We start from the raw sequence: 24,150 nt of genomic DNA, 5'->3' as shown, positions 1-24,150 counted from the left end.
GCGTGGTCTCCTTAATTAGTGTATTTACTAGATGCCCTTAGTTGAATCTTGAAGCTAGGTACAAGTAATTCAGAGCCTTTTATTCGAAAACATGATCACTTACGAAAACATAATTGTTAGCGAAGAAGCTTTATTAATTGGCAATGGTTAAACTTTTATTCAGCATGTTTAATCTATAACAAGTTTTGCTTTTCTAAGAATTGATAATTAGAGGTGTGTAGTTATCCATGGACTGAAGCAACACTGAGTTCGTTCCATCTTTCGAAGACTTTCGCGAGCATAGCTTGGCGATCGAATGCAATCGTGATGGGTCAATCTTTTGCAGTTGCTCTAGAAGTTTCCGAGGTTGCCGAAAAGGAAGTCGACTTTCGTTAGGAAGAGGAGAATCAGAAAAGAAAAAAGGTAAGCGCCTGCAACCCAAGAGGTGTGTATGTGGATGTAGAGCAACTTCGGCTGAAAATTAAACTTTGCCAGCATTTTTGACATGCACAGGTTGATGCATTGAAGCGGTTTACCTTAAGTGGCACTGATTTTTTTTCGAAAATCAGTGGTTTAAAAGTTTCCTTGGAGAATGCTAATGGTTACAGATCTGATAATTATGCTGTCTTACAATTAGAGGGTGCTGTCATTGAAAGTTATTCATTGCTCTCAAACGAAGTTTGTAATTATATTAGTCCTGTCGGTCTTTTATTCGATTTTTCGCCTGACCGATTTTTCGTCTGACGCTTTTGAATTTTCGTCCTCAAAAACATGATAAACAGGTAGCGGCCAGTGGGCATTAAGTGCTCTTAGAGCCTTTCAGCTCTGTTACAGCTCAAAATGTTTTGGAGACTTATACTTATGGTGTGAAGGGTGGTTCTTGGAGATTGAAGACCCCTCCACTGTTGACCACTCCCCCCAACTTGCTCCCCGCGCTGTTACCCCCCACCGCACCCCAATGTTGACCCCTCCCGCCATCAGCCCTTGGTGCACCCCACCCCCTCCTGTAGGAACCTCCTCTGTGTTTTAATGATAGGTTACTGCATAGTTTCTAGTGGTAATGGAATGGTTTCAACATTTTAACATAACGAATTTTAGCATTTTTTTTTCAAATTTGTCATTTGTCCTTATTCAGATCTTTCCAGACCCAGGGGCCAGAAAACCTCCTGAGAGGTTTGATAATCAGATACTGCCATTTTTTATTGGCAATGGTAATAGTTCTTCAACTATATAATGTCACAAATTTTAGCAATTTTTTTTAAAATTTGCTTTTTTTTAAGTTTTTAAGTTTTTAAATTTTGTCGTTTTTCACTTTTTCAGACTCAAGAGCCAAGGAACCTCATCTAGGGTTTGAAAATAGATTACTGTATAATTTCTAGATGTAATGTAATGTCTTGCAAGTTTTTAACATCACGAATTTTATCATTTTGACAATTTTTACCATTTTTTTTTTCAATTTTTTGTCATAGTCATTATTCAGGTTATTTCAGCCTCAGGGGTAAGGAAACCTCCGTTAGAGTTTGATAATAACTTACTGGAAAATTTTTGTTGATCATGGATTAATTTGAACTTTTAAATATCAAGTTTTAGCAACTTTTTTTAATAAAATTTACAATTTTTTTGAGTTTTTTGAATTTTTTAAATTTTTGTTTGGATTTCTCTTGCGTCAAGAGCCACGGAACTTCTTCTAGGGTTTGATAATATGTTCCTGCATAGTTTATAATTGTAATGGAATGTTTTTCAAGATTTTAATATCACGAATTTAAGCAAATTTCTGAATTGTTTGCAATTTTTTCATGCTTTTGAATTTTATCTGCACCAGGGGCCCTGGGACCTCCTCCAAGGTTTGATAAGAAGCTGCTGCATAGTTTCTAGAGTTAATGCAATGGTGATCAATATTTTGTATGACTCCACTTTTAGTAATTTTTGGATAAAGTTTTAATTGTTCGGAAAATTTTCAGGCTCCAGTTGTCTGGATCTTTGAGCCGGTGAAACTGTTTCAGGCTTGAAACAGGGATACTGGATAGTCTGTTAAGACAATGAAATGTTTCTTAATATATTAATATCGTGAATGTTAGCAAGTTCTTGTTAAAATTTGCCAAAACTTTTTAATATTTTTTGTCCTTTTCTGAGTTTAACGACCATTACTGGCCACCGAAACTTTAAGTCTTGGAGATGGTTTACTTTTCAGAACTTTCGAGGCAAAAAATATTTGTGAACTTTTTTCTTTGCGAAGTTGAAAAGTTTTTAATTTTGCCTTTTTCTGTTTCTATATGATTTGTTTACTAACAAGGCTAGAAAACTAGAGTCAAATCCAATTATGGAAAATATTCCTATATCTCTTTCCCTCTCTGTCGGTTAGGGTTTCTTTCCTTCTCTTTCTCGATTACGTTTGTTGTCTTTCTATCTCTCTCACTCTATCTCTCTCTCTCTCTCCCTGTTGATGCCGCACTTCATCTCACTTCACAATTGCTCTCAAAAGTTTGCTTTGAAAAGCAATTTGAGAGCAAACTTTTGAGAGCTTCTTAATTGCTCTCAAAAGCAATTTGTAGCAAATCTATTAATCCTGTTTGTCTCTTTTATGCAATTTTTCGCTTGGCCGATTTTTTTGTCTCACCGATTTGATTGTCGTCCTCAGAAATGGGATAAAGAGGTAGCGCTCATTGGGCGTTAAGTTCTCTTAGAGCCTTTCAGTCCTCTAGTTTCAAAGTATGCGATTCACAGAAACTGTTTTGGAAACTTATACTTATGGTGTGAATTGCAGTTCTTAGAAATTGATCCCGTGCCCGCACCCACCCACCGCCCCCACATCGGTCCTCCCAATCCACTTTTGCACGACCGCTGCGCTGCACCTCCGGTGCGCTCACCCTACGCCCCTTCAATTAATCTGAAGCTAGACTCACTAAACCGTGGCTAGCTACTGACAAAGCCAACCGCTTGCCGGTCGTTTGAGAGCAATTCGCCCGACGCTAGTCGGTTATGTTTTGTACGAGAGCTGTATTTAAGCAACTTGATTAGAGCAACGAGAGTCAATAATTTTGACAATGGCGACCAGGGTGATGTAAGTTTGGATGAACTGAATGTGATAGGTAATACCTGTATGCGTATGATGCTGAGGTACGTAAGGAAGGAATCAAGATGGGTGGTGTTTGTCTGCGGGTACCCGAATGCACGCATTTCAGCAGCTGCCTTCCTCAATCTCCTCGCTTGCTCCGTTATCAAACAGGCCTAAATGGTGAAGTTAGAAATTATGAACGCTTCTGCGTATGATGAATCTCTTCTGCTTTTTGCAAGAATGTGAGTATCATGAATCTCTTCATGAGAAAATCTGATTGGTTGAAAATTGCAGTATGGACGAATAAATATAGACCATGTACTTGATAATTTATTATTCCTGGATGCTCTGTTGGAAACAGTTGGTTATTTGAATTGAATCGCGGAGCAGAAAAGGAAAGTTTTTCTCGTACCTACAGTACCATGAAATATGTTGTTCAAAATAACAACCGAAACTTCTAACTCGAACAATTACTTGACTTTTTATGGACATTTGAAAGTAATATAAATAAGAATAGAAACAAGAGTTATCTTACTGCATTTATCGTCAAGCAGCTATCATGAACTTAAATCCCTTGAACCACAATTCTTGAGATTTTTAATACTAACAATTGAATTTCCTTGATCAGTAAACAAGATAGTTTAATGATGTGCGAACTATCAGTTCCAGTCTCCTGAATTAACAACTAAATAATTATCACGGATTCTTACAAACTGGAGGTGGCGCTTAGATCTACAGAGCAATCAAGGACGAATGTTCTTTGTAGTCACCTGGGACTTGGTATTTTATGCGATACTTTTGTCTTTTTTTAGAATATTTTGTTGATTACCAGTCAAGAAATTGAGTTGGATATCTATAGCGCTGTGATTGGAGCGTCTTAGGTGTCTATTTGGGGTCTTATTAAAAGTGTATCCAGCTAAAAACAACTCTTCTATCATGAGTCAGTGTATAGCTCTGCGAACAGTAAGGCTATTTAATCTCAAAATCGAGGACGCTCCTGTTTTGTGAGTCGACGAATTGCCAAAGGCTTGTCAATTAAAATCTTCAGCTGTTAGAAACCTTTGGTAAAACTAACGGGAATGAGTATGCTGGAGAATGTGAATAGCCAGAACAAGGTCATCACCAGTCTGAACACAATATTGTCATAATAGTCGATCCGAAGTAAAGATAACTTGTACAGCTCTGAAACAATATACATTGTTAGTTGTTATTATTTACAGGTACCTGAAGCTCGATATTAAGCTTTAATGGCAAATTTATGGCTTCCAGAGTCTGCTCTTGGTGTTTTATGAGCCAACAGTCAATTATAGGGTCAAACTAAAACTGAATTACCGAATGCGAAGTTGTCAACTCCTGCTAGAAGTGCTAGGGCAGAAACTTTGGAGGGGAACCCGTTGAGACTGCTCACTGATGCCTGGATTGCTTGTGCGTCCTAAAGGCAGCACCTTGTTTTCCAGATTTTGTAAGCCGGGTAGTTTTATTTCTTAAAAAAAAACGAGGAGGAACGGTAATATGCGTTTGCATAAAATTTATTTATCAAAGGAGCGTTTCCTAACGTTTACATCCAATATAGTTTTTCGCTTGTCTAGGAATGCGCCGATCATCATAGGACAATAGTTGCAGCTGCTTGATTGTTGGTGTGAAATTAATTTTTTGCACGTGACTTTCTCGTCACCGCGCTCCGGCCTTCAATTCTGAAAAATTATTATTTTTTCGGAGGAGAAGTCATGAGTAGAAACCCACTTTAATTTATTTAATTTGATACCAGCAGTTGATAGTTGTGAAACAAATAATTCTCACGGGACAAGGATAAAAAACAGGAAATTTTCTAATTCTGTTGAATTGTGTAATATTGTGTAATTTTTCAATCCCGATGCTACATGTATTCCTGCTAAATCAAAAGGAGACGGAATGAGTTGCTAAAGGCAAACTTTGGAAACGTAAAATCAGATACAGAGAAAAATTAAAAAAACAGGTATTTTTCCCAAGACACATCTGAAAATCAGTTATCTATTGGCAACATGATTCGGTAACTTTTTAAAATGCTACTAGATGATTAGTTCTACGCGGACCTTAGAAACCATTTTTATTTCATTTTCAAAATTTCTCGAAGACTAGTGACTTCTAATTCAAACCTTGTGCAGAGCCTTTTTACAGAAAAGTTTCGAGAACATTAATTTTTCGAAGTTATTAAATATTTGTCGGAAGCACTTTTGCCAGGCCAGGGATCTGTACAGTTTTTGACTTAGAATGAATGTTTTTCATATTTGTTTTCTTTGAAGCTCAATTGCCCTGTAGGATCGAATTAGGCACAATTTTTGGGGAAATCGCAAAATAAATTGACAGTTACTTACAAATATTTGCCTGAAACTGACCTAAATGTTCTAGTTTTGATCAATTACTAGAAAAAATTGGGTTTTCGCGAGGTTTTAATAATCAGGTCCATATGCTATATGTTTTTAGGGCTGAAAAAAAAGAAAACAGAGCAGACGTTAAACTATTTTTGAAGTCGCCTAAACTAAGCTCTATTTATTATTCAGAATCATTTAGAGTTTTAATTTTACGGAATGTACTCCTTTTTTTGGGCGTAAAAATCGATAAAAGTTGACGTTTTGTCAGCAGAGTGTATCAGGTAAATTGCAGACTTAGTAAATGTCGAGGATTGTTTTTTATAAGCAAGAAACCAGAGAAAACGCACATTACGGTCTGTCTAATTTTTGGAATTGGTTTCTATTAGTGCCACTTTTTGAAATAATATTTTGAAAACTATGAACTTTTATCTAATGTCAGTATTTTTTTTACTTTTTTCGTCATGAAAATCTACTATTTTTTTAGAAACCGTGTGAAAGCTGAGGAGAGAGGACCGAAATTGGAAAAAAAAACTAGCTGTCAAGTAAAGTTTTTTGTGAATTAATTGAGAAAGTTCAATAAATTAAGGCCTTTTTTCAATAATTAAAAATGTCTGGCCATGATTAATCCAGAATTGATTGTGTTACCTAACAACTGTCAACTAAACAACCGAACAAATTAGCAACATGACCTTCTCCATCAGCTGAGCATAAGCAAATAGCCATTTTTCAAATAAGTTTGAAATTCCTTTTCGGATTTTCTGCCCGCCCAGTTTTCATGTTTTTACTGGGTAGCTGTGAAATACCAAATGTGTTCTGTTCGACCTGAGTAGTTGTTTGTTTTTTTGAGCTCTTTGAGTTTGTTTAACAAAATTACATCGAACTTTTACTGATCATGTTTAATGTTAATTAATCAACTTTTAAAACATTTGATTGTGCTAGAATGGTAATAAACATACTTGAAGAAAACTTTCAGCTTTTTATTTTAACGGAGAGGTGAGAACGGCGAGGAAATTGTGAGAACCTAAATTTTTCCTCCAGAAATCAGAAAATTTAAAAATATCTCTTCAACAATTGATTCAGTTTTTCAAAGGCTTTCTAATGATACTCCATTTATATCACTCCGCGAACGATATCTATCTTAATAAAAAAAGGGCCTGGTTTACAGTTCCTAACCCCCGAATATATTTGGAGAGTTGGAACAAAAATAACACGCTGCAAAAGTAGATTATAGAAAGGAAAGATATCATCTTTTGACAACCAAAATTATAGTAACAACAAATTTGCTGTATCTTCTGCAATTATTTTGTTAATTCAATATTCTTCAGCAGAAACTCACAAAAAGAGAGGGAAGTTTTGGGCCTAATTCTAGTCTACAACAAAACGAAAAGCAACCAGGAATTTCCTTACCTCGTGGTCTCACCCAGTAAGCAGGGAGACTGAAATTAACTACCAAACTACAAGATCAGGCTGGTCTTGAGGATTATACTGCAACATGGAAATCCGATTGTGTGGGTTGCAATTTCAAAATGATTCCAAATGACAATTTGATCTGTTCAAAATTTGATCTGATGAGAACTTTACGATTAACTAAAATTCCATAGAGATGTCTAACAGGAGTTAATTTAATCTGACAATTTCTTCAGCAGAGATGAGCAATCAGAGCATCTCTTACTGTGAGCGTGATCACCTTTTTTTACGAAAATGTGAGTAATTATCTATTAGAAGACTATCAAAACCCCAGGGTTTTTCCTAAGTCTTCCTTATCGTTGCCTACAGCCTCTAACCCTAATTGCCTCCTGAAGTGCGACCGCTCTCTGCAAGATGTCCGATACGAGGCACTGCACGTGGAAAGTGACAACAGCACAGAACCAGAAGTAGTGCATCACAAGCACCACGTATATCATGAAGTAGAACAGGGCACCCAGCAACATGCATGCCTCTATCGCTGCTATCATCGCTGTTCTCTCCATTCCTCTGAAATTCGTGAAAATTTGAACCCTCGTTTCAATTTGCTCATCATTATTGTCTTAATTTAAGTTGTTGTATATTTTTGTTGCCGGTGCAGCTATAGGTATGAACATTTCACCACATTAAATCCAAACATTTTAGCGCACCATTGTCATAAAATTAGAGAATTGGTATTTGAATAACTGATAAAAAACCAGCTAGACAGACAACAACAGAAGTCGAACTCACTGGAAGGTATTGTTGAACTTCTGGAATACTTTGTTGTTCTGATCTGAGAATGTGAATTTGAGGCGAGTGGGTTCAACGTAGACGTAGACCATGCATAGCCAGGATATTGCACCAATAAGGAAAACTGTCAGCACAAACAGTCTGAAAACGATCAGTCAATCCATCAGTATGAAGATTTTTGATTTAAAAACGTACCATTGAAGCAATGATAATGTCTAAAAACACTATTTAATTTAAGTACCTGAGTTTTAGGACGAATTTTGGGGTCTGTAGTTTGCCAATTTGTGATTTCTGAGCCCTCATGAAAACCTGAAATTTAAATAACAATTGGCAAGTTTTTAAATTGTGTTTGGTCAAAGATCTGCCTTTTCTGTTGTTCAAGCGAAATCTTATTTTGATCCTTTTTGCTATGTATGATGATTAAGTTAACTAATTCACGGTTTTTAGCGCAAGCAATGTTGTAATCGTGTTTAAATGAGCAAGTTCGCTTGCAGAATAAACAGCTCGCACACTGAAGTAGTGGAACTAGATATAATAATTAAATATATTGGGTACCTTTTCGAGTGCAATGTAGAGGCTTTCGCTTCTGTGCCACCTGGTGTACCAGAGGAGGGCCAGATAGAGCAAGAGGTTGATGAGGTAGTCCAGAGCATAGTTGGACAGGATGTTGTCACACTGTTGATAGCAGTCTGTGTCATTAGATGAGGCATTTTCACTTGAGGAGCCCCTGTGAGGATACTCGTCCTTGTCGTCATTGGTCTAAAATTTGTATACCAAAAACTCAATGTACGGCAGAACAAGTTGAAGAAAAGCGAACCAGCTCAAAATTTGAAAAAATATTGTTTCGTCAGCGCTTTCTCACAAGCATGATCTTTCGTTTGGAATTAGTTTTTATGTAGTTACCATAGCTAATTTATTTATTAGAAGCCAAAAATAAGATTTATGAAAATGTTTCTCCAAACTGCTTCCTGCAGTTTTGAGGCGCATTTGTCAGGCTTATTTGGAATCAGCGCCCTCTAGACGTTAGAAGTCAAAGAAAGAGGAACAAGGGGAGCTAAGAGGCGTCAAATATTTTTCTTTGCAAGTGCTTCAAACTCTCTGCTCTTCAAATGTTTTTTGCTGCGCAAAATATTTCAGAAAAAATAGTTGTGTTTTTGGTCAATTTATCATTTGAAAATGTTGTCTAGAAAATCACATCTTGCGTAAAAGTATGTGGTTTTTCATTATGTTCTGATTTGTTTGTTTGCTTGTCAGTATTTCAACCCCTTAGTGACATTATATTCACCTAGGGAACCAGTTATGAGAATTATTGTTTCTCTCTGTTTTTTATTTGCTTTTACTGGTTTTCATGGCAAATAAAATTTGTTTTTTTTTGTCTTCTGTCCAATGAATATTGTTTTAAGGAAAAGCCTGTGCATTGTTTTGCGTGAACTTTTGTTTGGGTTAATGTTAATATGAAACTCTAGTATTATTATAAAATTCTACTGGTAAAGTTGATCTTTTCGTAATCTGGATGAAACATTTTTTGCCCTTGCTTAGCGCTTCTTTTATCTGCAATGTTAATGCGTACTTTTTTTCTTCAGTTAAAATAAATTTTGTTAAACAATATCTTTGATTTTGTTCCGGCTCACTTTAGTGGGAGAAGGAACTATATGCTCAACTGGTTTTTTTTTTGTTCTGTCAGTTTTCGCCGATCGATATTTTCATCGTACAGAGTTGTTAGTGGTATCATAAGAAAACTTTAGTGGTATCATAAGAAAATAATGTTAATATGAAACTCTAGTATTATTATGAAATTCTACTGGTAAAGTTGATCTTTTCGTAATCTGGATGAAACATTTTTTGCCCTTGCTTAGCGCTTCTTTTATCTGCAATGTTAATGCGTACTTTTTTTCTTCAGTTAAAATAAATTTTGTTAAACAATATCTTTGATTTTGTTCCGGCTCACTTTAGTGGGAGAAGGAACTATATGCTCAACTGGTTTTTTTGGTTCTGTCAGTTTTCGCCGATCGATATTTTCATCGTACAGAGTTGTTAGTGGTATCATAAGAAAACTTGTCCAGCGTAAAATTTCAAATTAAAAAGTGTTTTGAATTTCAATTTTTCCGAGGAGTTTTGTAGATTTTGTGAATGTTAGCCTCTTTTCCGTTATTTTGTTCACATTTTTCGGTGAAATTTTGATCAATTTCCTCAAAAAATGTGATGAAATTGACAACTATAGTGTTCTTGGTTTTACGATTCAAGATAGAGAAGAGTTATTGCGTTGTTTGAGCCGACTTTTTTGGCAAAAATTTTGGCTAATTTCTTGAAATTTCAGCGTTTGTTTTATTTTCATGAAAAGTTGCACCAGTTATGATTCCATGGCCCACTTTGACCATCTTGACGGTTAGTGCAGACATAGACACTGCCAAGATGATCTTCGCTTACTCATATCAAGTCTTTTCGTGCCTCCGGTGCTTAATTAAGTGTTCTGGAAGTTTTAATTCGGCGACTTTCGGTAATTTAAATCGATATTTATCAAAAATGCATATACAAAATTTCCATTTGCCAAAAAATCTTTTACGCATCTATTGGGTATAATTACCTCATTTTAAAAGCCGTGCAGCGATAACGAGGTCACTTTTATTCTCGTCGTTGACTTTCGCAATAAAAAAGATTCGGATTATGATTTGGCTCTATCATTTCAACTTGTCAGCATTTTCTGCTTTTTAAACCCAAATTGCAGACAAGTCTGTTTTCATTTAATGAAAAATTTCAATTATTGAGAGATCAAATTTCTGTTCTAATAAGTCACAAAGATTTAACATACCCAATATTCTCTGAGTGAAGTTCATGGTTTTTATGGCTCTGACAAAAAACTTCGTAAAATTTTAATGAGTTTTAACAGAATTTGTTTTTTAGAGACCTGACTTATTCTATCTAGTCAAAAGCGTGAATCAATATCTAAAAAGCAATAATGTGAAATTATCTAATGCTTTCAGATGATATACCTAATGATTTTTAGTAATATAATTTGATAATTATCTGAAATTGATAATTAATTTTCGATATATTGAATATTTTTAGTCAAAGTAGCTGCTTCAATGACAATCGTGAAGTTATTCAGATTGTAATGAGGGCTGTTCTTTTTTGAAATTAGACTGCTTTCTTGGATTTGTGTGGATAATTGCAGACCAGAATGATTTCAAATCGAAATTCAATCGTTGATAAATCAAATTTACGTGTAAATAAATGCTAATGTACGTAGATTATAATATTCAGTGAAAAACTTTTAGAGGTGTTTTTAGCTTTAACAGAGTGTTTTTGCGTGAAACTCTGTTTTTTGCCGGTTTTTGTTGTTGCATTGTCTATATTTTTCAGTTTATCCTTAATGACAGGTTCAAATCGCTTCGAAGGAAGTTACAAAAATTAATTGTTTTTTCAGTTGAAGCTTTATGGTTTTTTACCTTTTCAAATGTTTGTTCTCGATAAAAAGTTATTTACATTTGAGCTCTGCCAATGTTTATCTCATTTTTGTCACCTTGCAGCTTAGTATCTACAAAAAGAGACACACACACAGAGATACAGAGAAAGAGAGAGAGAGAGAGAGAGAGAGAGAGAGAGAGAGAGAGAAAGATACTTGGCATCCTTTTTCAATTGAAGCAAAATGTAGTCTTCAATGGGGATTTTTCTTTTAATTAATGGATTTATGGCTTTTGTTACTACAGGTTTGGATAAATTTTTTTGACTTTTGGACAATTTCATGCGTTTTTAGGTCTTAGTGTCTTCGCACAGTATAGCACTAATAACAAGTCTAATATCACATTAATGACGCTAACAGAAGGTCCACTTGATTATATTTTTGGTGCTTATGTTTGTATTTAAACAATAGATTATGATTTTAACGGCTTCGATAACGTTTTCTCGCAAAATTGAATTGACTTTTTGATTTTTGGCTGAACTTGTTCCTTTTGTTGTCGTAAGACATTCTGGATGACGATGACAGGTGTCAGTGACTTCCTATGGACCCTAAAAAAAGAAGCTATTTAATAAATTCGGTTGATGGTTAATGGTTTTCAAGATGGGAAATTTATTTTCAAAAAAATTTCAAAAATAAGTTTTTTCGAGAATTGCTCTTGTTATCACACTCTGTCACCTTATAGAGTAGTTGCAGCAACGAACGATGGCACCCTTTTCTCAACAAAAAAATAATATAGTCTTGATTGCTGATCTATGAATCTAATATTGGCCTTATGTCATCGGTAGTTTTGACTATCTTCATTTGACTTTCCAGCATTTTTGCTTTTACTGTTTTGTCTCACTAAAATATTAATAACAAGTCAAATATCAAATTGGTAACGTTAAAAATTTGATGGAATTTATTATATTTAATGGTTTGATTGAATTTATTATTGATTGATTATGATTTTAACGGGCTCGACACGGTTTTCTTACACAATTAATTGACTTTTTGTTGTTTCTGGTGACCTTTTATATTCTCTTGACTCTTAATGGTTATTGATAAATCTCATTGGTTGTTTTTGAGGTGCAAAGAAACCTATTTAATACATTTATTCCATAGCTAATGGTTTTCGTGACCTTGAAATTAATTGTTTTCAAAATTCCTAAAAGCGTTGTTTAACTTTTCTTTTTCGTTTTTTCGTCTACCAGTTGATTGATTTTAATGAACACTGCTCCCATATCTTTTTGACGAAGTACAAGTGAATTTGTTCAACTAAGGTTTGTTTTTAACGCTGTTTTGCCTTTGTTATTAAGTTTTTTAATATGTAGACATTGAGTTGTGATCGCAATTACACGTCGTTTTTTGTCTTGTCTACTGGTTCCGCTACTGGCAGACATCATCGACCCCCTAATGAGGCGTTATTCAATTCGTTTAGTGGTTTGAGTTTTAGGCGAATTTTTAAATGGATACACCAAATGTTTTCGAACAATATATGAATATTTGTAAGTTTTTGACCTCTTCCTCATTTGGTAGACAATTAAGTCAAAGATGTGGATGAGCGTGGTGGGAACATTTTGTGCAAACATACATTACCAAGCCTCCTTGTTCTAGCTATGGGGGGAAAGAATTATGACAAAGTTATAATTTGTTATTTTAATAAACAAATCCGTCCAAGAAAAAGAAACAGTATGATGTGGTGTTAATATTTTGAGCAGTTTTATATTCCAATGCTTAACCGATATTGGATTATAAATCTTTCGGAATAATTCAGTCGCTTGATAAATCAGAGTTTTGTTGTTGATGTTGTTGTTGTTAGGCAATCAAAAATAGCAAAATAGGCATTTGAGGCCACGTTGGATAATGTGGGGCATCGTTTCAAATTATTTTCGGATCTTCTGAAGTGCACTTTAAGAGATCCGAAAACAATTTATATTGCGAGTGCAATTGCACGGTCTTTGCAATATTGGAAACGATTTTTTGTAACATAGCTATATATGTTTGTGCCTCTAAAAATAATTTTACATGCATTATAGTGGCTATATTTTTTATGCAATCCTTTGCAAAAGTTCTAAGTAGAATGCTACTTAAAAATTCATTGATCTCGTTTTCTAAAAGGTCAAAGAGAGCTAGGTCTTGAATAACATACCGGTGTGGGTGTGATGCATAGCCATATGCTGAGTACATAATAGCATAGAAGAAGGAATATGACTATACAAGGGTACACTTTGTTGTACAGATGACAGACTAGTTTCCTTGTGAAACAGCACCCACTCCCGTGTTCCAAGTGGTACCAACCCAACTAAAAACAGACAATTATTCAAAAAAGCGTAAATTCGTGGTTGGTCCTCTTTAGCTTGCCTCTACGGTGCTTACGTTAAGTTTAACCCCACGATCATTCCCTTATGATACAGCTTCTCCTCAATATTTCCTGTTTAACTTATTTTTGAAAACAAATTGTGAAAATGTCTGAGTTGCTGTTTTATTTGATACTTTTCGGCCATTGCAGTTTTTCGCCGGTTCTTCTCGGTAATTGCCTTAACTATTATAAAATGTGCCGTACTAAACTAGCATCATTTTTTCATTCTTTATTTGGCCGTTTGAAACTTGCACCCGAAGGTGTAAAAATGTGCATGACCGTGCTAAACTCTTAGCCGATATGCTCTACTCATTGTGATATTTGCTGATGATACTTAGACACTGTCTGTAAATATCAATGAATGTACTGATAGTATCTCTTACCAACTGTTTGACACACTTGTCATATCGCATGAGACTCTTCCGTGCCTTCTCATCTGCAGGAGACCCGTTCCCTTGCAACATGTGCTCCTCGTCTAGAATCTGTATTAAGTAGGGCTCATGTTATGTTCATTTTGGATGAAAATATTCTCATATTATGAATTTCAATCTGTATTATTATGAATACGAAACTTACCGCGCCAAAATAATTTATGCATAGCTTTTCTTTGTTAGTTTGAAAAGCACGATACGATAATTTGGTCGATTTCGATATTTATTGTACCGTAAAAACACCTTCCAATGTTCATTGGAGTGTATGCAAATCCTATTTTCTTGTACCAATTCCCCAAATGCTCTGGTATGAGCGGGGCATGCGCTCGGGGCAAATCAAGAAGAATTTATTCCCATAATATTGAACGACGATTCTCTGATGAGTCTTTTATGTTGACGGTGGCTTCAATCCTAATGAATTTATACAGAGTCAGTGAAGAATTCATAGATCTATTTCAGGTTTATCACACTGGCTCGTCAAAACACTGCACATAGTTCCTTACGCGAGAACAACCCAATGAATCACTAAATTACACATTTTACCCCATCAAATTTGTTTTGGGCAGATAGATGTTATGTCAAATCGGGAGTGATATTGACGACGTATTAAGGTAATATTCGAGAGTTCACTTGATAGTTGTCATATGAAACAGGAACGTACTACTAGTTCACCGAGTACTGAGTTGACGAGTGACCTCTCCAGTTGGCCATTGGGGTCTATCCTGATCTCCACATTGCTGTCATTTAGACTGATGTCTGGTCGGAAACTGCTGTGCATTGTGGACCTCAGGCCTTCTGGGTCAACAGTCATCATGGAATTGGTGTACGAGATTATCCTGTCTTCAGAGGGAGGGGGAGGGTCATTCAGAGTTTGCCCTTAAATTAAGTGATTATAAATCACTATAAAAAGGCGCTATATGTTATCGAGAGGAGAAAAATTAACATGATTAACTAAAAATGGAAATTTTTGTGCTGCTCGATTGATTCATTATAAATACATGCTGTCAAAGTGGCCGAATTCTAATTGAATAGTTCGCACAATATTCAGTCGTCCAGACCTGTAGAAAAATTCTAGATCATTGAAAAAATTCTTTGAAGTTCTTTGTATAATTCGTAAATTTCTTCTTTATGTATTTCAGTTGACACATTTTCCATAAAAACAATTAAAATTTTCCATATCTTTAATCGACTCAAAATTTTTTGTGAATTCAAGGCCACTATCGAACAATTCCATCCTTGACCAGCAATAATTGATAAAGACGTATGAACCAAAAACAATATAAATTCTTCTAACCTTATTAATGATCAATTTTAGTTTTTTGCGACCCAAAAATTATCATTTTCCTTTTTAATAATAGAAGGATAGTAACATTCGTATAAAACTAAGATAAAGGGACCAAACTGAAAATGACATATCGTTTGGCTGGTATAATCATATACAAGAGCAATTTTTGATTCCGAACCCCTCTCGAACGATACACAAATCTTGCACAGTTGATTAAAAAAAGCTTCTTGAGATCCCTCAAAGCGAATGCCAATTCGGTGTTCTATCATCACTTTAATAATGCGATCTGGCATTGAAACCATGATTGTTTTTCTTCACAGGTAAAACTTACGCCGTGTTGAGTGTCGTGGTGTGGTGGCAGTGTCGTTAAACTGAACAACTGCAGAGTTAGAGAACTCGCTCTTGTCAAAGGTGCCGTAACTCTTCCTCGGTTCAGACTCCGAGTCGTGCTGAGTTTTCAGACTTACCGAGTTTGTGGACGCACGGCGCGGAGTACTAGTCTCCATATTGCAAATTACTTCCTATTTATAACTAACTGTTTAGCTAACTAGTAATCAAGCGTATTGATAACCTGTGATCTGATGTGAATAATGGCATATGTAAAATTCGAACGGCTGGACAATGTATGATTATGGTAAATTACCAAATAAAAGTGGCATTTAGCATATGCGTATGCATACAGAACACTTGGTTATAAAGGTGCGTAGACCTTTCAGTGAACTATGCGTCCAAGTGCGACTTGCATTTTAAGCTAATTTTGAGTTAGCGAGAGAGAGTAAGTGAAACTAGTTTATGTGCGATCTCAAAGTTAAGTAAAGTTCTACTGTAGGCCTTGGTTTGCTATGTTTGTTGTAGTTCATATCAAATGAATGACATTATGCATACTGCGGCATCTATCACAAGAACTGTCATATTGCAAATGGTGAACTGGAAAGTGCGTGACTTTCCAAGATTCCCTTCTAACTAACTTGAGATTAGAAATCTTATCAAGTTGAGATGTTGATTAAGAATACAGTGCTCTGGAATTGATCATCGAACATCGTGAACCAACGTAGTTTGTTCAGCTTCTCTTCGTATAAGGTCACATTAAATTATCTAAGAGGTGTCGGGACAAAATACCCAATGCCAATATACCCAATGTGACAAAATACCCAAAAAATACCCAGAACTTTATCTTAATGTTGAAACTACTGTAAGAATTATTTAGCATAATATTTGTGCATTTGACGGGCCTCTTGGGCTATGGCGATGCCTCAGCGGCCTTTGGGACTCGATATGGAACTACCACAGCTAAACATGGGATTAAATTACCGCCTTAATCATGAGAAAACATGTTTAAAATGCGGAGTGCTACTTTGTAATCGGATTGTTGCACGAAAAGATCAAAGTGAATAATGGCACTGGTTGGTATATTGTCATGCAACCATTTAAGACTTTATTAATTAACCTGAAACAAATTCCACATAAATGTTCCAACCCCCTCCCCTTTAGTGGGGAGGGAGGAACTATATACATAATTTGTTTTTTTTGTTCAGTCAATTTTCGCCGATCGTTATATTCATCATAGAGTTATGAGTGGTATCATTAGAAAGCGCGAACATCTTAAAATATGAAATAAAAAGATTTTTTCGTTTTTATTGGGAGTTATTGAGGTTTAAAATTTTGTGACCATTCCGCAATTTTCAAATTTTCCGTAATTTTTGCTCAATTTTGCTAATATAATTTAAAATATGACTAAAATTTTTAACGGTATAATGTTATAGCTACCGTTAGAGATAGAAGAGCGTTTCCGAATTATTTGATTAGAGTTTTTTGGCTAAAAATTTAAAAACAATTTAAAAAATTCAGACAAAATATGCTTTTTGGTCCTTTGTGTTTAAGTTTGGAAAAAACAGAAAACTAAAAACCGCTGACACATTCTCTTTAAACTACTAAAGAGAGCTAGTTGAAATTCGGAGCCCTATGAAAGACTTCTGGAGTTTTCAGTTTTTGCAAATGTAACTCGATAATAATACAAAAGGCATCACTGTTTTTTGATTTTTGAAATATTTCACTTTACAATTGATTCGCAATAATTAGCAAGTTTGGAACTTTTGGGTGGTTTTTGGGCGCGCGGCAAACTAAGGGATGGATTTGATCTCATTGATTCTAAAAATTAGAAATTTTTAAACTTTTTTGGGCGCTGCCTTTTTTCAAAATATTTTGATCTTTTTGTTTTTTTAATGATAATTATTGACAAACTTTTCAATTCCCGGCTCAATGAATGACAGCTCCCATTTAGGTGAACTGAGGCCACGTGTATATTTTATTTGCTTTCAGATAGTTTGATTACTAAGTCTAACTGATAGAAAATCAAAATGGCTTCTTCAAAATGTGTAAGTGAACCTATACATTGCATTCGGTTGCTATCTAATGTCTCTTTTGAAATTGAAAGCTTTTTCTTTTAAAGAAAAGTGCAGTGATTTTTTGAACCTGTCATTTTTTACCGGCCATTTTTCTTTCAGTTTTTTCTTGAAAAATACAGGTCTATCTCTCTTTCTTCTAAGATACTAACTATTTATACAATCTTACAATCTCTGTGGTGGTTCGTTTTAATGGCGGCTTCTTATTTTTGGTACTACGAGTTTTCATACAAAATTTTGTGATTTTTGTGCATAATTGCCCATTTTTGCTCATCATTTTTTTTTTTTTTGGTAAATTGTAGCATTTCTGAAAAATCCAAGTTAAGGGCTTTAAAAAGAGACAATTGAACATTTTTTTTGGTTTTTACTTTTTTGGTTTTATAAGTTGCGACATCGTTCTTTTGCAGAATTGGAAAGAGTTTTTTATTTTTGCTTTGTATTTGTTGGTGATTTTAGTTCCCGTATGCAAAATAGTGGCTTTTAAAAAGTCTCAAGTGCCAACTATAGATGGTTAATTGAACCTAATAACTGATATTGGTATATAGCTCATGGTTTATAATTATTAATTCTTTTCAAAAAAAATGTTTTCTTCAACTTTTTCCCTTTTTGTTCTGCTTTTCGTCTTCTTTTTCGTATTTAACAATTTCGCATAATTATCATAACTTAGCTTATTTAGATCGTACCTTAGATTATTGAGAGGTCTCGGTGATTATTTGCTGAACGAAACAATAATTTTTCTGTTGGTTAAACGTTTTGACTGGTGTCTCTTGGACTTAAAGCTTTTGAGAAATCTGTGAGTTTGAGATACTTTTCAATGTTTATGGTTTTTTGTTTTCATTTTGAGATGATCATTTGGCAAAAACATTTTATGTTGTTCAAAATAGGTGCAAGTGAAGATTTAAAATTTAATCTTTCAAAATTTTAATGGGCTGAACACTGTGGTTTCTAAAAGTTGTTCGTGACATTTTTTTAGTTCTGCTTGTTTTTAATGTTATTTTATAATCTTATGGCTCAATCTCACTAATAACAGGCGCAGTTAATTTTCTATGCAGTTGCAAGATAAATGGTCTATTTGTTTTGTTTAAAGATTACGTTCGTTGTTAATTTTGAAAACCTTTGTTATTTTAAAATAGACAAAGGATTTTTGAATTTGCCAATCGTATTTCAGTAAAATTGTTGCTTAGTATCTGTTGAGAAAATTCACGTCCCATCTAGTGAAATACAATTTGTTTGTTACAACGGTTGATTGTTGTCAATTTTTCTTTGCACCTGGTACAACGGTTTTTCATAAAATTATTCTTGATTTTCGCATATTTGCTCACTTTTGTTGGGTTTTCGTTTTCTTTTCATAGTATCACAATAGGGGGCGGTCCTATTCGAAGCAAAAAGCCTAATGTTTAAACACCGTTTTTGTGTATTTTTTAAACTTTACTATTTTGCCTGTATTTGTTCTTCTTTTTGTAGTCATAAGACATATCCTGGAAAAAGAAAGGCCTCAATCACTTTCTGTGGAGGTATAAATGAATATATCAATAATTTCAAGTTGTACATAAAATTATTATTCTGTTTGAAATTGCTTATTTTGAAAATCAACATTTTTTAAGTTTTTGCCGCTGAAAGCTGTAGACTTGTCCAAGTCACATTGTTTTACTCGTTTTATGTGTTTTGTTCAGCAATATGTCAATTTTTGTATCTTCCTCATTTGGTGGACAATTAAAAGAAACTGTTGATGACGGGGTCAGAACATTATGTGCGAACGCACATTGCCGAGCATTCTTGTTTTGTGAGAAATTTGAAGTAAAATTTTTAAAGGAGAGTTTGAAAACAACTGTAGAAAACAAGGTGCTATACATGTGACAACCATTAGTACAATAAGCTGGAGGAACTCATCAACGCATTTGCAAAAATATTTTAAACTTTTTCTAAATCTATACAATAACAAGGTGGCTCGTTAATGTGCGTTCGCACATGATGTTCCGACCGGAGCTCATCTACATTTTTGACTTAATTGTCAACCAAATGAAGAGATAACAAAAATAGACGTTCGAGTTTAAAACAATCGTTACACAACCTGTATACTAATTGAATTACAAAATGCCATGCCTTTTTACAGCGGCAATGACATCTGTCATTAAACAGACTACGAGAGAAAAAAAAAACAAAAAAAAAACAAAATTAGCAAAAACAAAAATTTCACAGCAAAAACTGAAAATCTAATTCAAAAGCACATAGTAACAACGTCAAAATGCAGTCAAATAAAACCTTAACTACGCGAATTAACTTTCTCCTAACTGTGAATGGAAAGTTTTCTTTATGAGCCTATGTAGCAAGTCAACAAATGCAACGATCAATTATGTGAAATTCAAAAATTAATCAACATTTTTTAAACCAAGAAATTTCAAAATTCTTAAAAATCATTAGCTTTTAACTAAATAATCTTCGATAAATTACTAAAAAGTTATTACGAAACCAAAAGGACTATATAACCAAAAGTCCTAAATAATCTTTGATAAATTACTAAAAAGTTATTACAAAACCAAAAAGTTATTGCACAACCAAAACCTATTATCTGAATATTATGTATTTTTAAATGAATTCTTTGTTCTAATAATTCAGTTGAAGAAATTATACTGTACAGATTGTACAGATTGATTAAGTTGATTTCGGCCACATTTGAAAACCATTGGGATCTGTTACTACGCGATTGTTCTGATAGAAGAGAAAAAGAAACGCAAAAAATGAGCACTGCAAAAACGTTTATAAAAACGCATATTGTCCAACAAACAAAGCATCGGTGACAAATAATATCAGTAGATATAATATTTTTAGAAACACAAGAAATTTTATGTGACCTCTCATTGATGAAAATAAGTTAAAATTTGACGAAAAGAACAACAAAAACTGAAAAGTTTGAAAATTATTTGAAAATGTATATCATAAAGTTTAAGACTAAAGGCTACGAACTGACTGCTTTGGGTAACATCCGTAACTCAATCCTCAATTACAAGCTTAAGAGACTTGTCAGCAATTTACGGCTACCTAAAGAACAAAAAAAGGCAAAAACAACAATTTCAAGAAAAAAAATTGAGCGAGAAAAGTGTCGAAGGCATTGAAAAATAAACTTTTCACTGAAAACTTTCTATGTTGAAATTCTGTTTGAAAAGAAATAAGATTCTTTTTTATCAATATAATTTCAAAAAATCAAAAATGAACCAATACATTAGAGCAACGAAAATTTTGAGAAAACTCGTAGTATCAACGCCAATTAATTCATAAGCTTTCAACAGAATCCTGTAAATACAAGAAATTTTGCCTCCATGGGCAACAGGTTTGTTTGTCATTCATATTTCATCCATAAGACCTTACAACAAGTTATTGACGATGAAAACAACAACATAGACATGCGAAAACTACAAATTCAGTTGAAAATTGTCAGAAAAAAGTGCCGAAGAGATCTTTGATCATAAGTTCTTCTCTGAAAACTTTATCTCTGATCCGTTGAACGTCTTCACTAAACCAATGGGAACTATTGGTTATAGGATAAAGTGATAAGATTTCAAAAAGATCCAAAAATAAGAAAAAGTACCCGAAAATTAAAAATATGTGAAAACTAATGGCATTGAAGTTTAAAAACTATCAGGTAGAAAAAGAAGCCGCTAACCAGATTATTTTCGGCTGGAATAGAAATAAAAAGGGATTCCTTAAGTACTAAGACTGACTAAGAGTTCGCAAAAAAATTTTAGGATTGGTTAATGTTCAAAAAAATTTCGGAAAAATATTTTTAAAATCTTAACAGCCTTTAAACTCAAAAGCCTTCAACGGAGGTCATTAACTACGTTCAGAAAGAACACGATGGCGGAAATAGATTTTGTTCATGCAGAGATAATCAATAAGTTATCTCAAAAAGTCTTAAGACTATCAAAACAACAACAAAAACAGGCAAAAACCAAAAATCAGTAGAAAAGTGCGAGAAGAAAATTTCGAAGCCATTTAAACCATCAGCTTTTCTCTGAAAACTTTATCTGTCATCCACTGAAAATCTTCCTAGAGCCAATGGAATTAGAATAATATTTGGATAATTTGCATAATGTTTGGAAAATATGATAAGAGTTCAAAGGTACCCAGTAATACGAAAATATCAAATTTTCTTTAAAAAAAATTTTGAACTCTTTTTTCACTGAATTCATTAAACCAAAAGTTAGAAGATAAAACCGCTAACGAGATTAATTTCGGTTACAGTAGAAAATAAATGGGTTCTGTCAAAACTGAGACTGACCAACAGTTCACGAAAACTTTAAGATTGGTAAATGTTCAAGAAAATTTTCAGAAAAATATATTTAAATTCTTAACAGCTATTAAATTTCTTAACAGCTATTAAATTATGAGATCTCGGCGGAAGCCAACAAACACCCTCAAATATGCCCCAATTGGATTATAGGGATGTTTGTCATGAATAGGTGATCAATATGACATCACAACAGGTCTTATGACTATGAAAACAACAACAACAAAAACAGGCAAAAGCAAAAAAAATTCAGTAAAAAGTGCGAGAAGAAGGAGTCGAAGCCATTTAAACCGTAAGATTGTCTGTGAAAAATTTATCTGTGGTCCACTGAAGGTTTTTTTAAGCCAATAGGAGCTGTCAAATTTAGGATAATGTGATAAGATTTCAAAAGGATGTATCTAAAAAAAAATTTAAAATTTTTGAAATCTTGTGTCATTGAAATCATATAACTAAAAATTAGAAGATAAAATTGCTAGCCAGGTCAAATTTGGTTAAAATAAGACGGAGAATGGTGCTGTAATTGCAGAGACTGACTTACATTTTACGATAATAAGTTTACGATTCGTTAAAAATCGAAAAAAAATTTCGAAAAATTGTTTTTAAAGTCTTCACAGCTATTAGCTGTCCTCTCAAAGCACTAGCTATGTTCACTTAAATCTCTTTACGGAACATATTGCACTGTTTGTCAATGAGTCCATGCCATAAAACTCCAAAAAATTGGTTGAAACCTAAAAAAAAATTCATAATTTCTTTTAAAATTAACAATACTCTGAGTCGAAGTAAAAAAAAAACATGAGTAACTCCTTGAAAACGATTTTTTTTGTTCACTGGGCTTCAATTGACTGTCAAGGAGGTTTGCCATTAATGGAACCTCGATTTGAAAAGTGACTTGTCCCTAGGTGACTTAAAAAAGCAAAAAAAGTAGAAATGTTTTATAAAAAAAAGAGCTCTCAAATAGAATTCGAGTTTTTTTTTCATATTGAACCTCCCTATGAGACCAGAACTAGTCTTTTTAACGCCTTTAGTGTATTAGGAACACAAAGATGGTTCATTTTTTCGGCAAGAATTTTAAGTTTGAAATACTACTTTTATAGAAAATATATTAATTTGAAGAAAAATCACACTAAAAGTGAAAAAATATCCCGTGTTCACACAAAACTTGAATCCTCGATAACTCCTCGAAAAAAAAAGAAAATCAAAGAAATCTTTTTAATTTTGCATTCTACGCTGGACCAGCTTTTCAATGATACCACTCACATTTCTGTGTGATGAATAAATGATAAGTGGAATCAGTTCTCCAGCGAGAAAACATCAAGAAATGGAAAGAGGGAAAATGAAAGAGTGAGAGGAAGCGCGGAATGAAAGGGAGGTAAAAATTGAATCAAGAGGCCAATTTTGCTTTTAATGTTTTATGTCCACTTTAAGCAACGTTCAGCTTAGATTGAAAAAAGAAGTGTTATGAGCTCGCAAATTTTTCTGAAAATGTTTTCTCTAGGTCAAATTCAAAATACAACAAAATACAAACCTCTACTAATTTTGCAAATAATGTGTTAATTGTTTGGCAGTTTCTGGATACTGCTGCGCTTTGTAAGCGCTTAGTAAAAAATAGTTGATTAACAGCAAGTTAAATAAAAGAATATTTTATGCCTGAAAACAACCGTGGAGGGCATTACAGTTGCATGTCATTCAGACGTTTAAAAAATACTTTTTTAAAAGTTTGGTCAACTTCTGCTTTCAGTTAAATGCCATTTCTCCCATAAGCAATGTCAATTACTGACAGCTTGTCTTTTTCTCAGGCAATCCATTCATTTATAGTTCTTATTAATTGCAGCGCTGTGAAGCTGCAGTCTCCATAAAAATTGAACCAAAGTGAAACGACAACAGAAAAAAATTTAACAATGGGAACACGATTTCCAGCAGCACTCGAAATATATAGAAATACATTCTTTCTGATTGTTTATTTCTTGCTTTTCATGTTCAGGTACAACTTGGTTATCAGACGCTTGTTTAAACTAAAATGAAATTCTTTTAAAAGCAACAACTGAGGAATAAGAAGCCCTTTAGTAAAGAAAAATGGAAGGATGAGAAAATTTTTCAAAAATTGAGCAACAATTTTTTAATAGCCAATGTAGAGAATAATAATTATACAAATTTAGTCGCCACTGCAGATACGTAATGTGACAAGTGTGCATAATGAATTGTCTAGAAGAATCACTATTAAGCTTTCTTATTCACTTCAAGAAATGTACGCCATAATTGTTATCGAATTTTTTTGGTTAGTTTGAGGTAGACTGCAAGTTAGTTAGTTATGAATTAGAAAAATAAGGTTTTACTGATTGCTCGACCGTTATTTAAATTAATCGTGTCA

At 33.9% G+C, this 24,150-nt stretch overlaps 1 protein-coding gene across 4 annotated transcripts in view; it reads right to left on the bottom strand.

Moving 5' to 3' along the window:
* Positions 1-113: 113 nt before the first annotated feature.
* LOC142336884 (uncharacterized) overlaps positions 114-24,150 on the bottom strand; it is a 45,595-nt gene continuing 21,558 nt past the window's right edge. For 3 of the 4 annotated variants that reach the window (XM_075385860.1, XM_075385868.1, XM_075385877.1), the window contains 11 exons: positions 14,472-14,686; positions 13,763-13,861; positions 13,170-13,322; positions 8,137-8,340; positions 7,823-7,890; positions 7,582-7,722; positions 7,170-7,359; positions 4,367-4,466; positions 4,110-4,216; positions 3,076-3,207; positions 114-453 (listed from right to left, as the gene is read on the bottom strand). In XM_075385860.1, the coding sequence (XP_075241975.1) occupies positions 331-453; positions 3,076-3,207; positions 4,110-4,216; positions 4,367-4,466; positions 7,170-7,359; positions 7,582-7,722; positions 7,823-7,890; positions 8,137-8,340; positions 13,170-13,322; positions 13,763-13,861; positions 14,472-14,686 (1,532 nt within the window). In that variant the 3' untranslated portion in view covers positions 114-330. Of the gene's footprint in view, positions 454-3,075; positions 3,208-4,109; positions 4,217-4,366; positions 4,467-7,169; positions 7,360-7,581; positions 7,723-7,822; positions 7,891-8,136; positions 8,341-13,169; positions 13,323-13,762; positions 13,862-14,471; positions 14,687-15,426; positions 16,024-24,150 lie in introns of those variants that run through there. The other variant, XM_075385852.1, reaches the window with a different exon arrangement.

This window comes from Convolutriloba macropyga, chromosome 1 (assembly GCF_964194025.1).
Source record: "Convolutriloba macropyga chromosome 1, txConMacr16.3, whole genome shotgun sequence".
NCBI lineage: Eukaryota > Metazoa > Xenacoelomorpha > Acoela > Convolutidae > Convolutriloba > Convolutriloba macropyga.
This window is presented reverse-complemented; position numbering and strand designations above follow the sequence as displayed.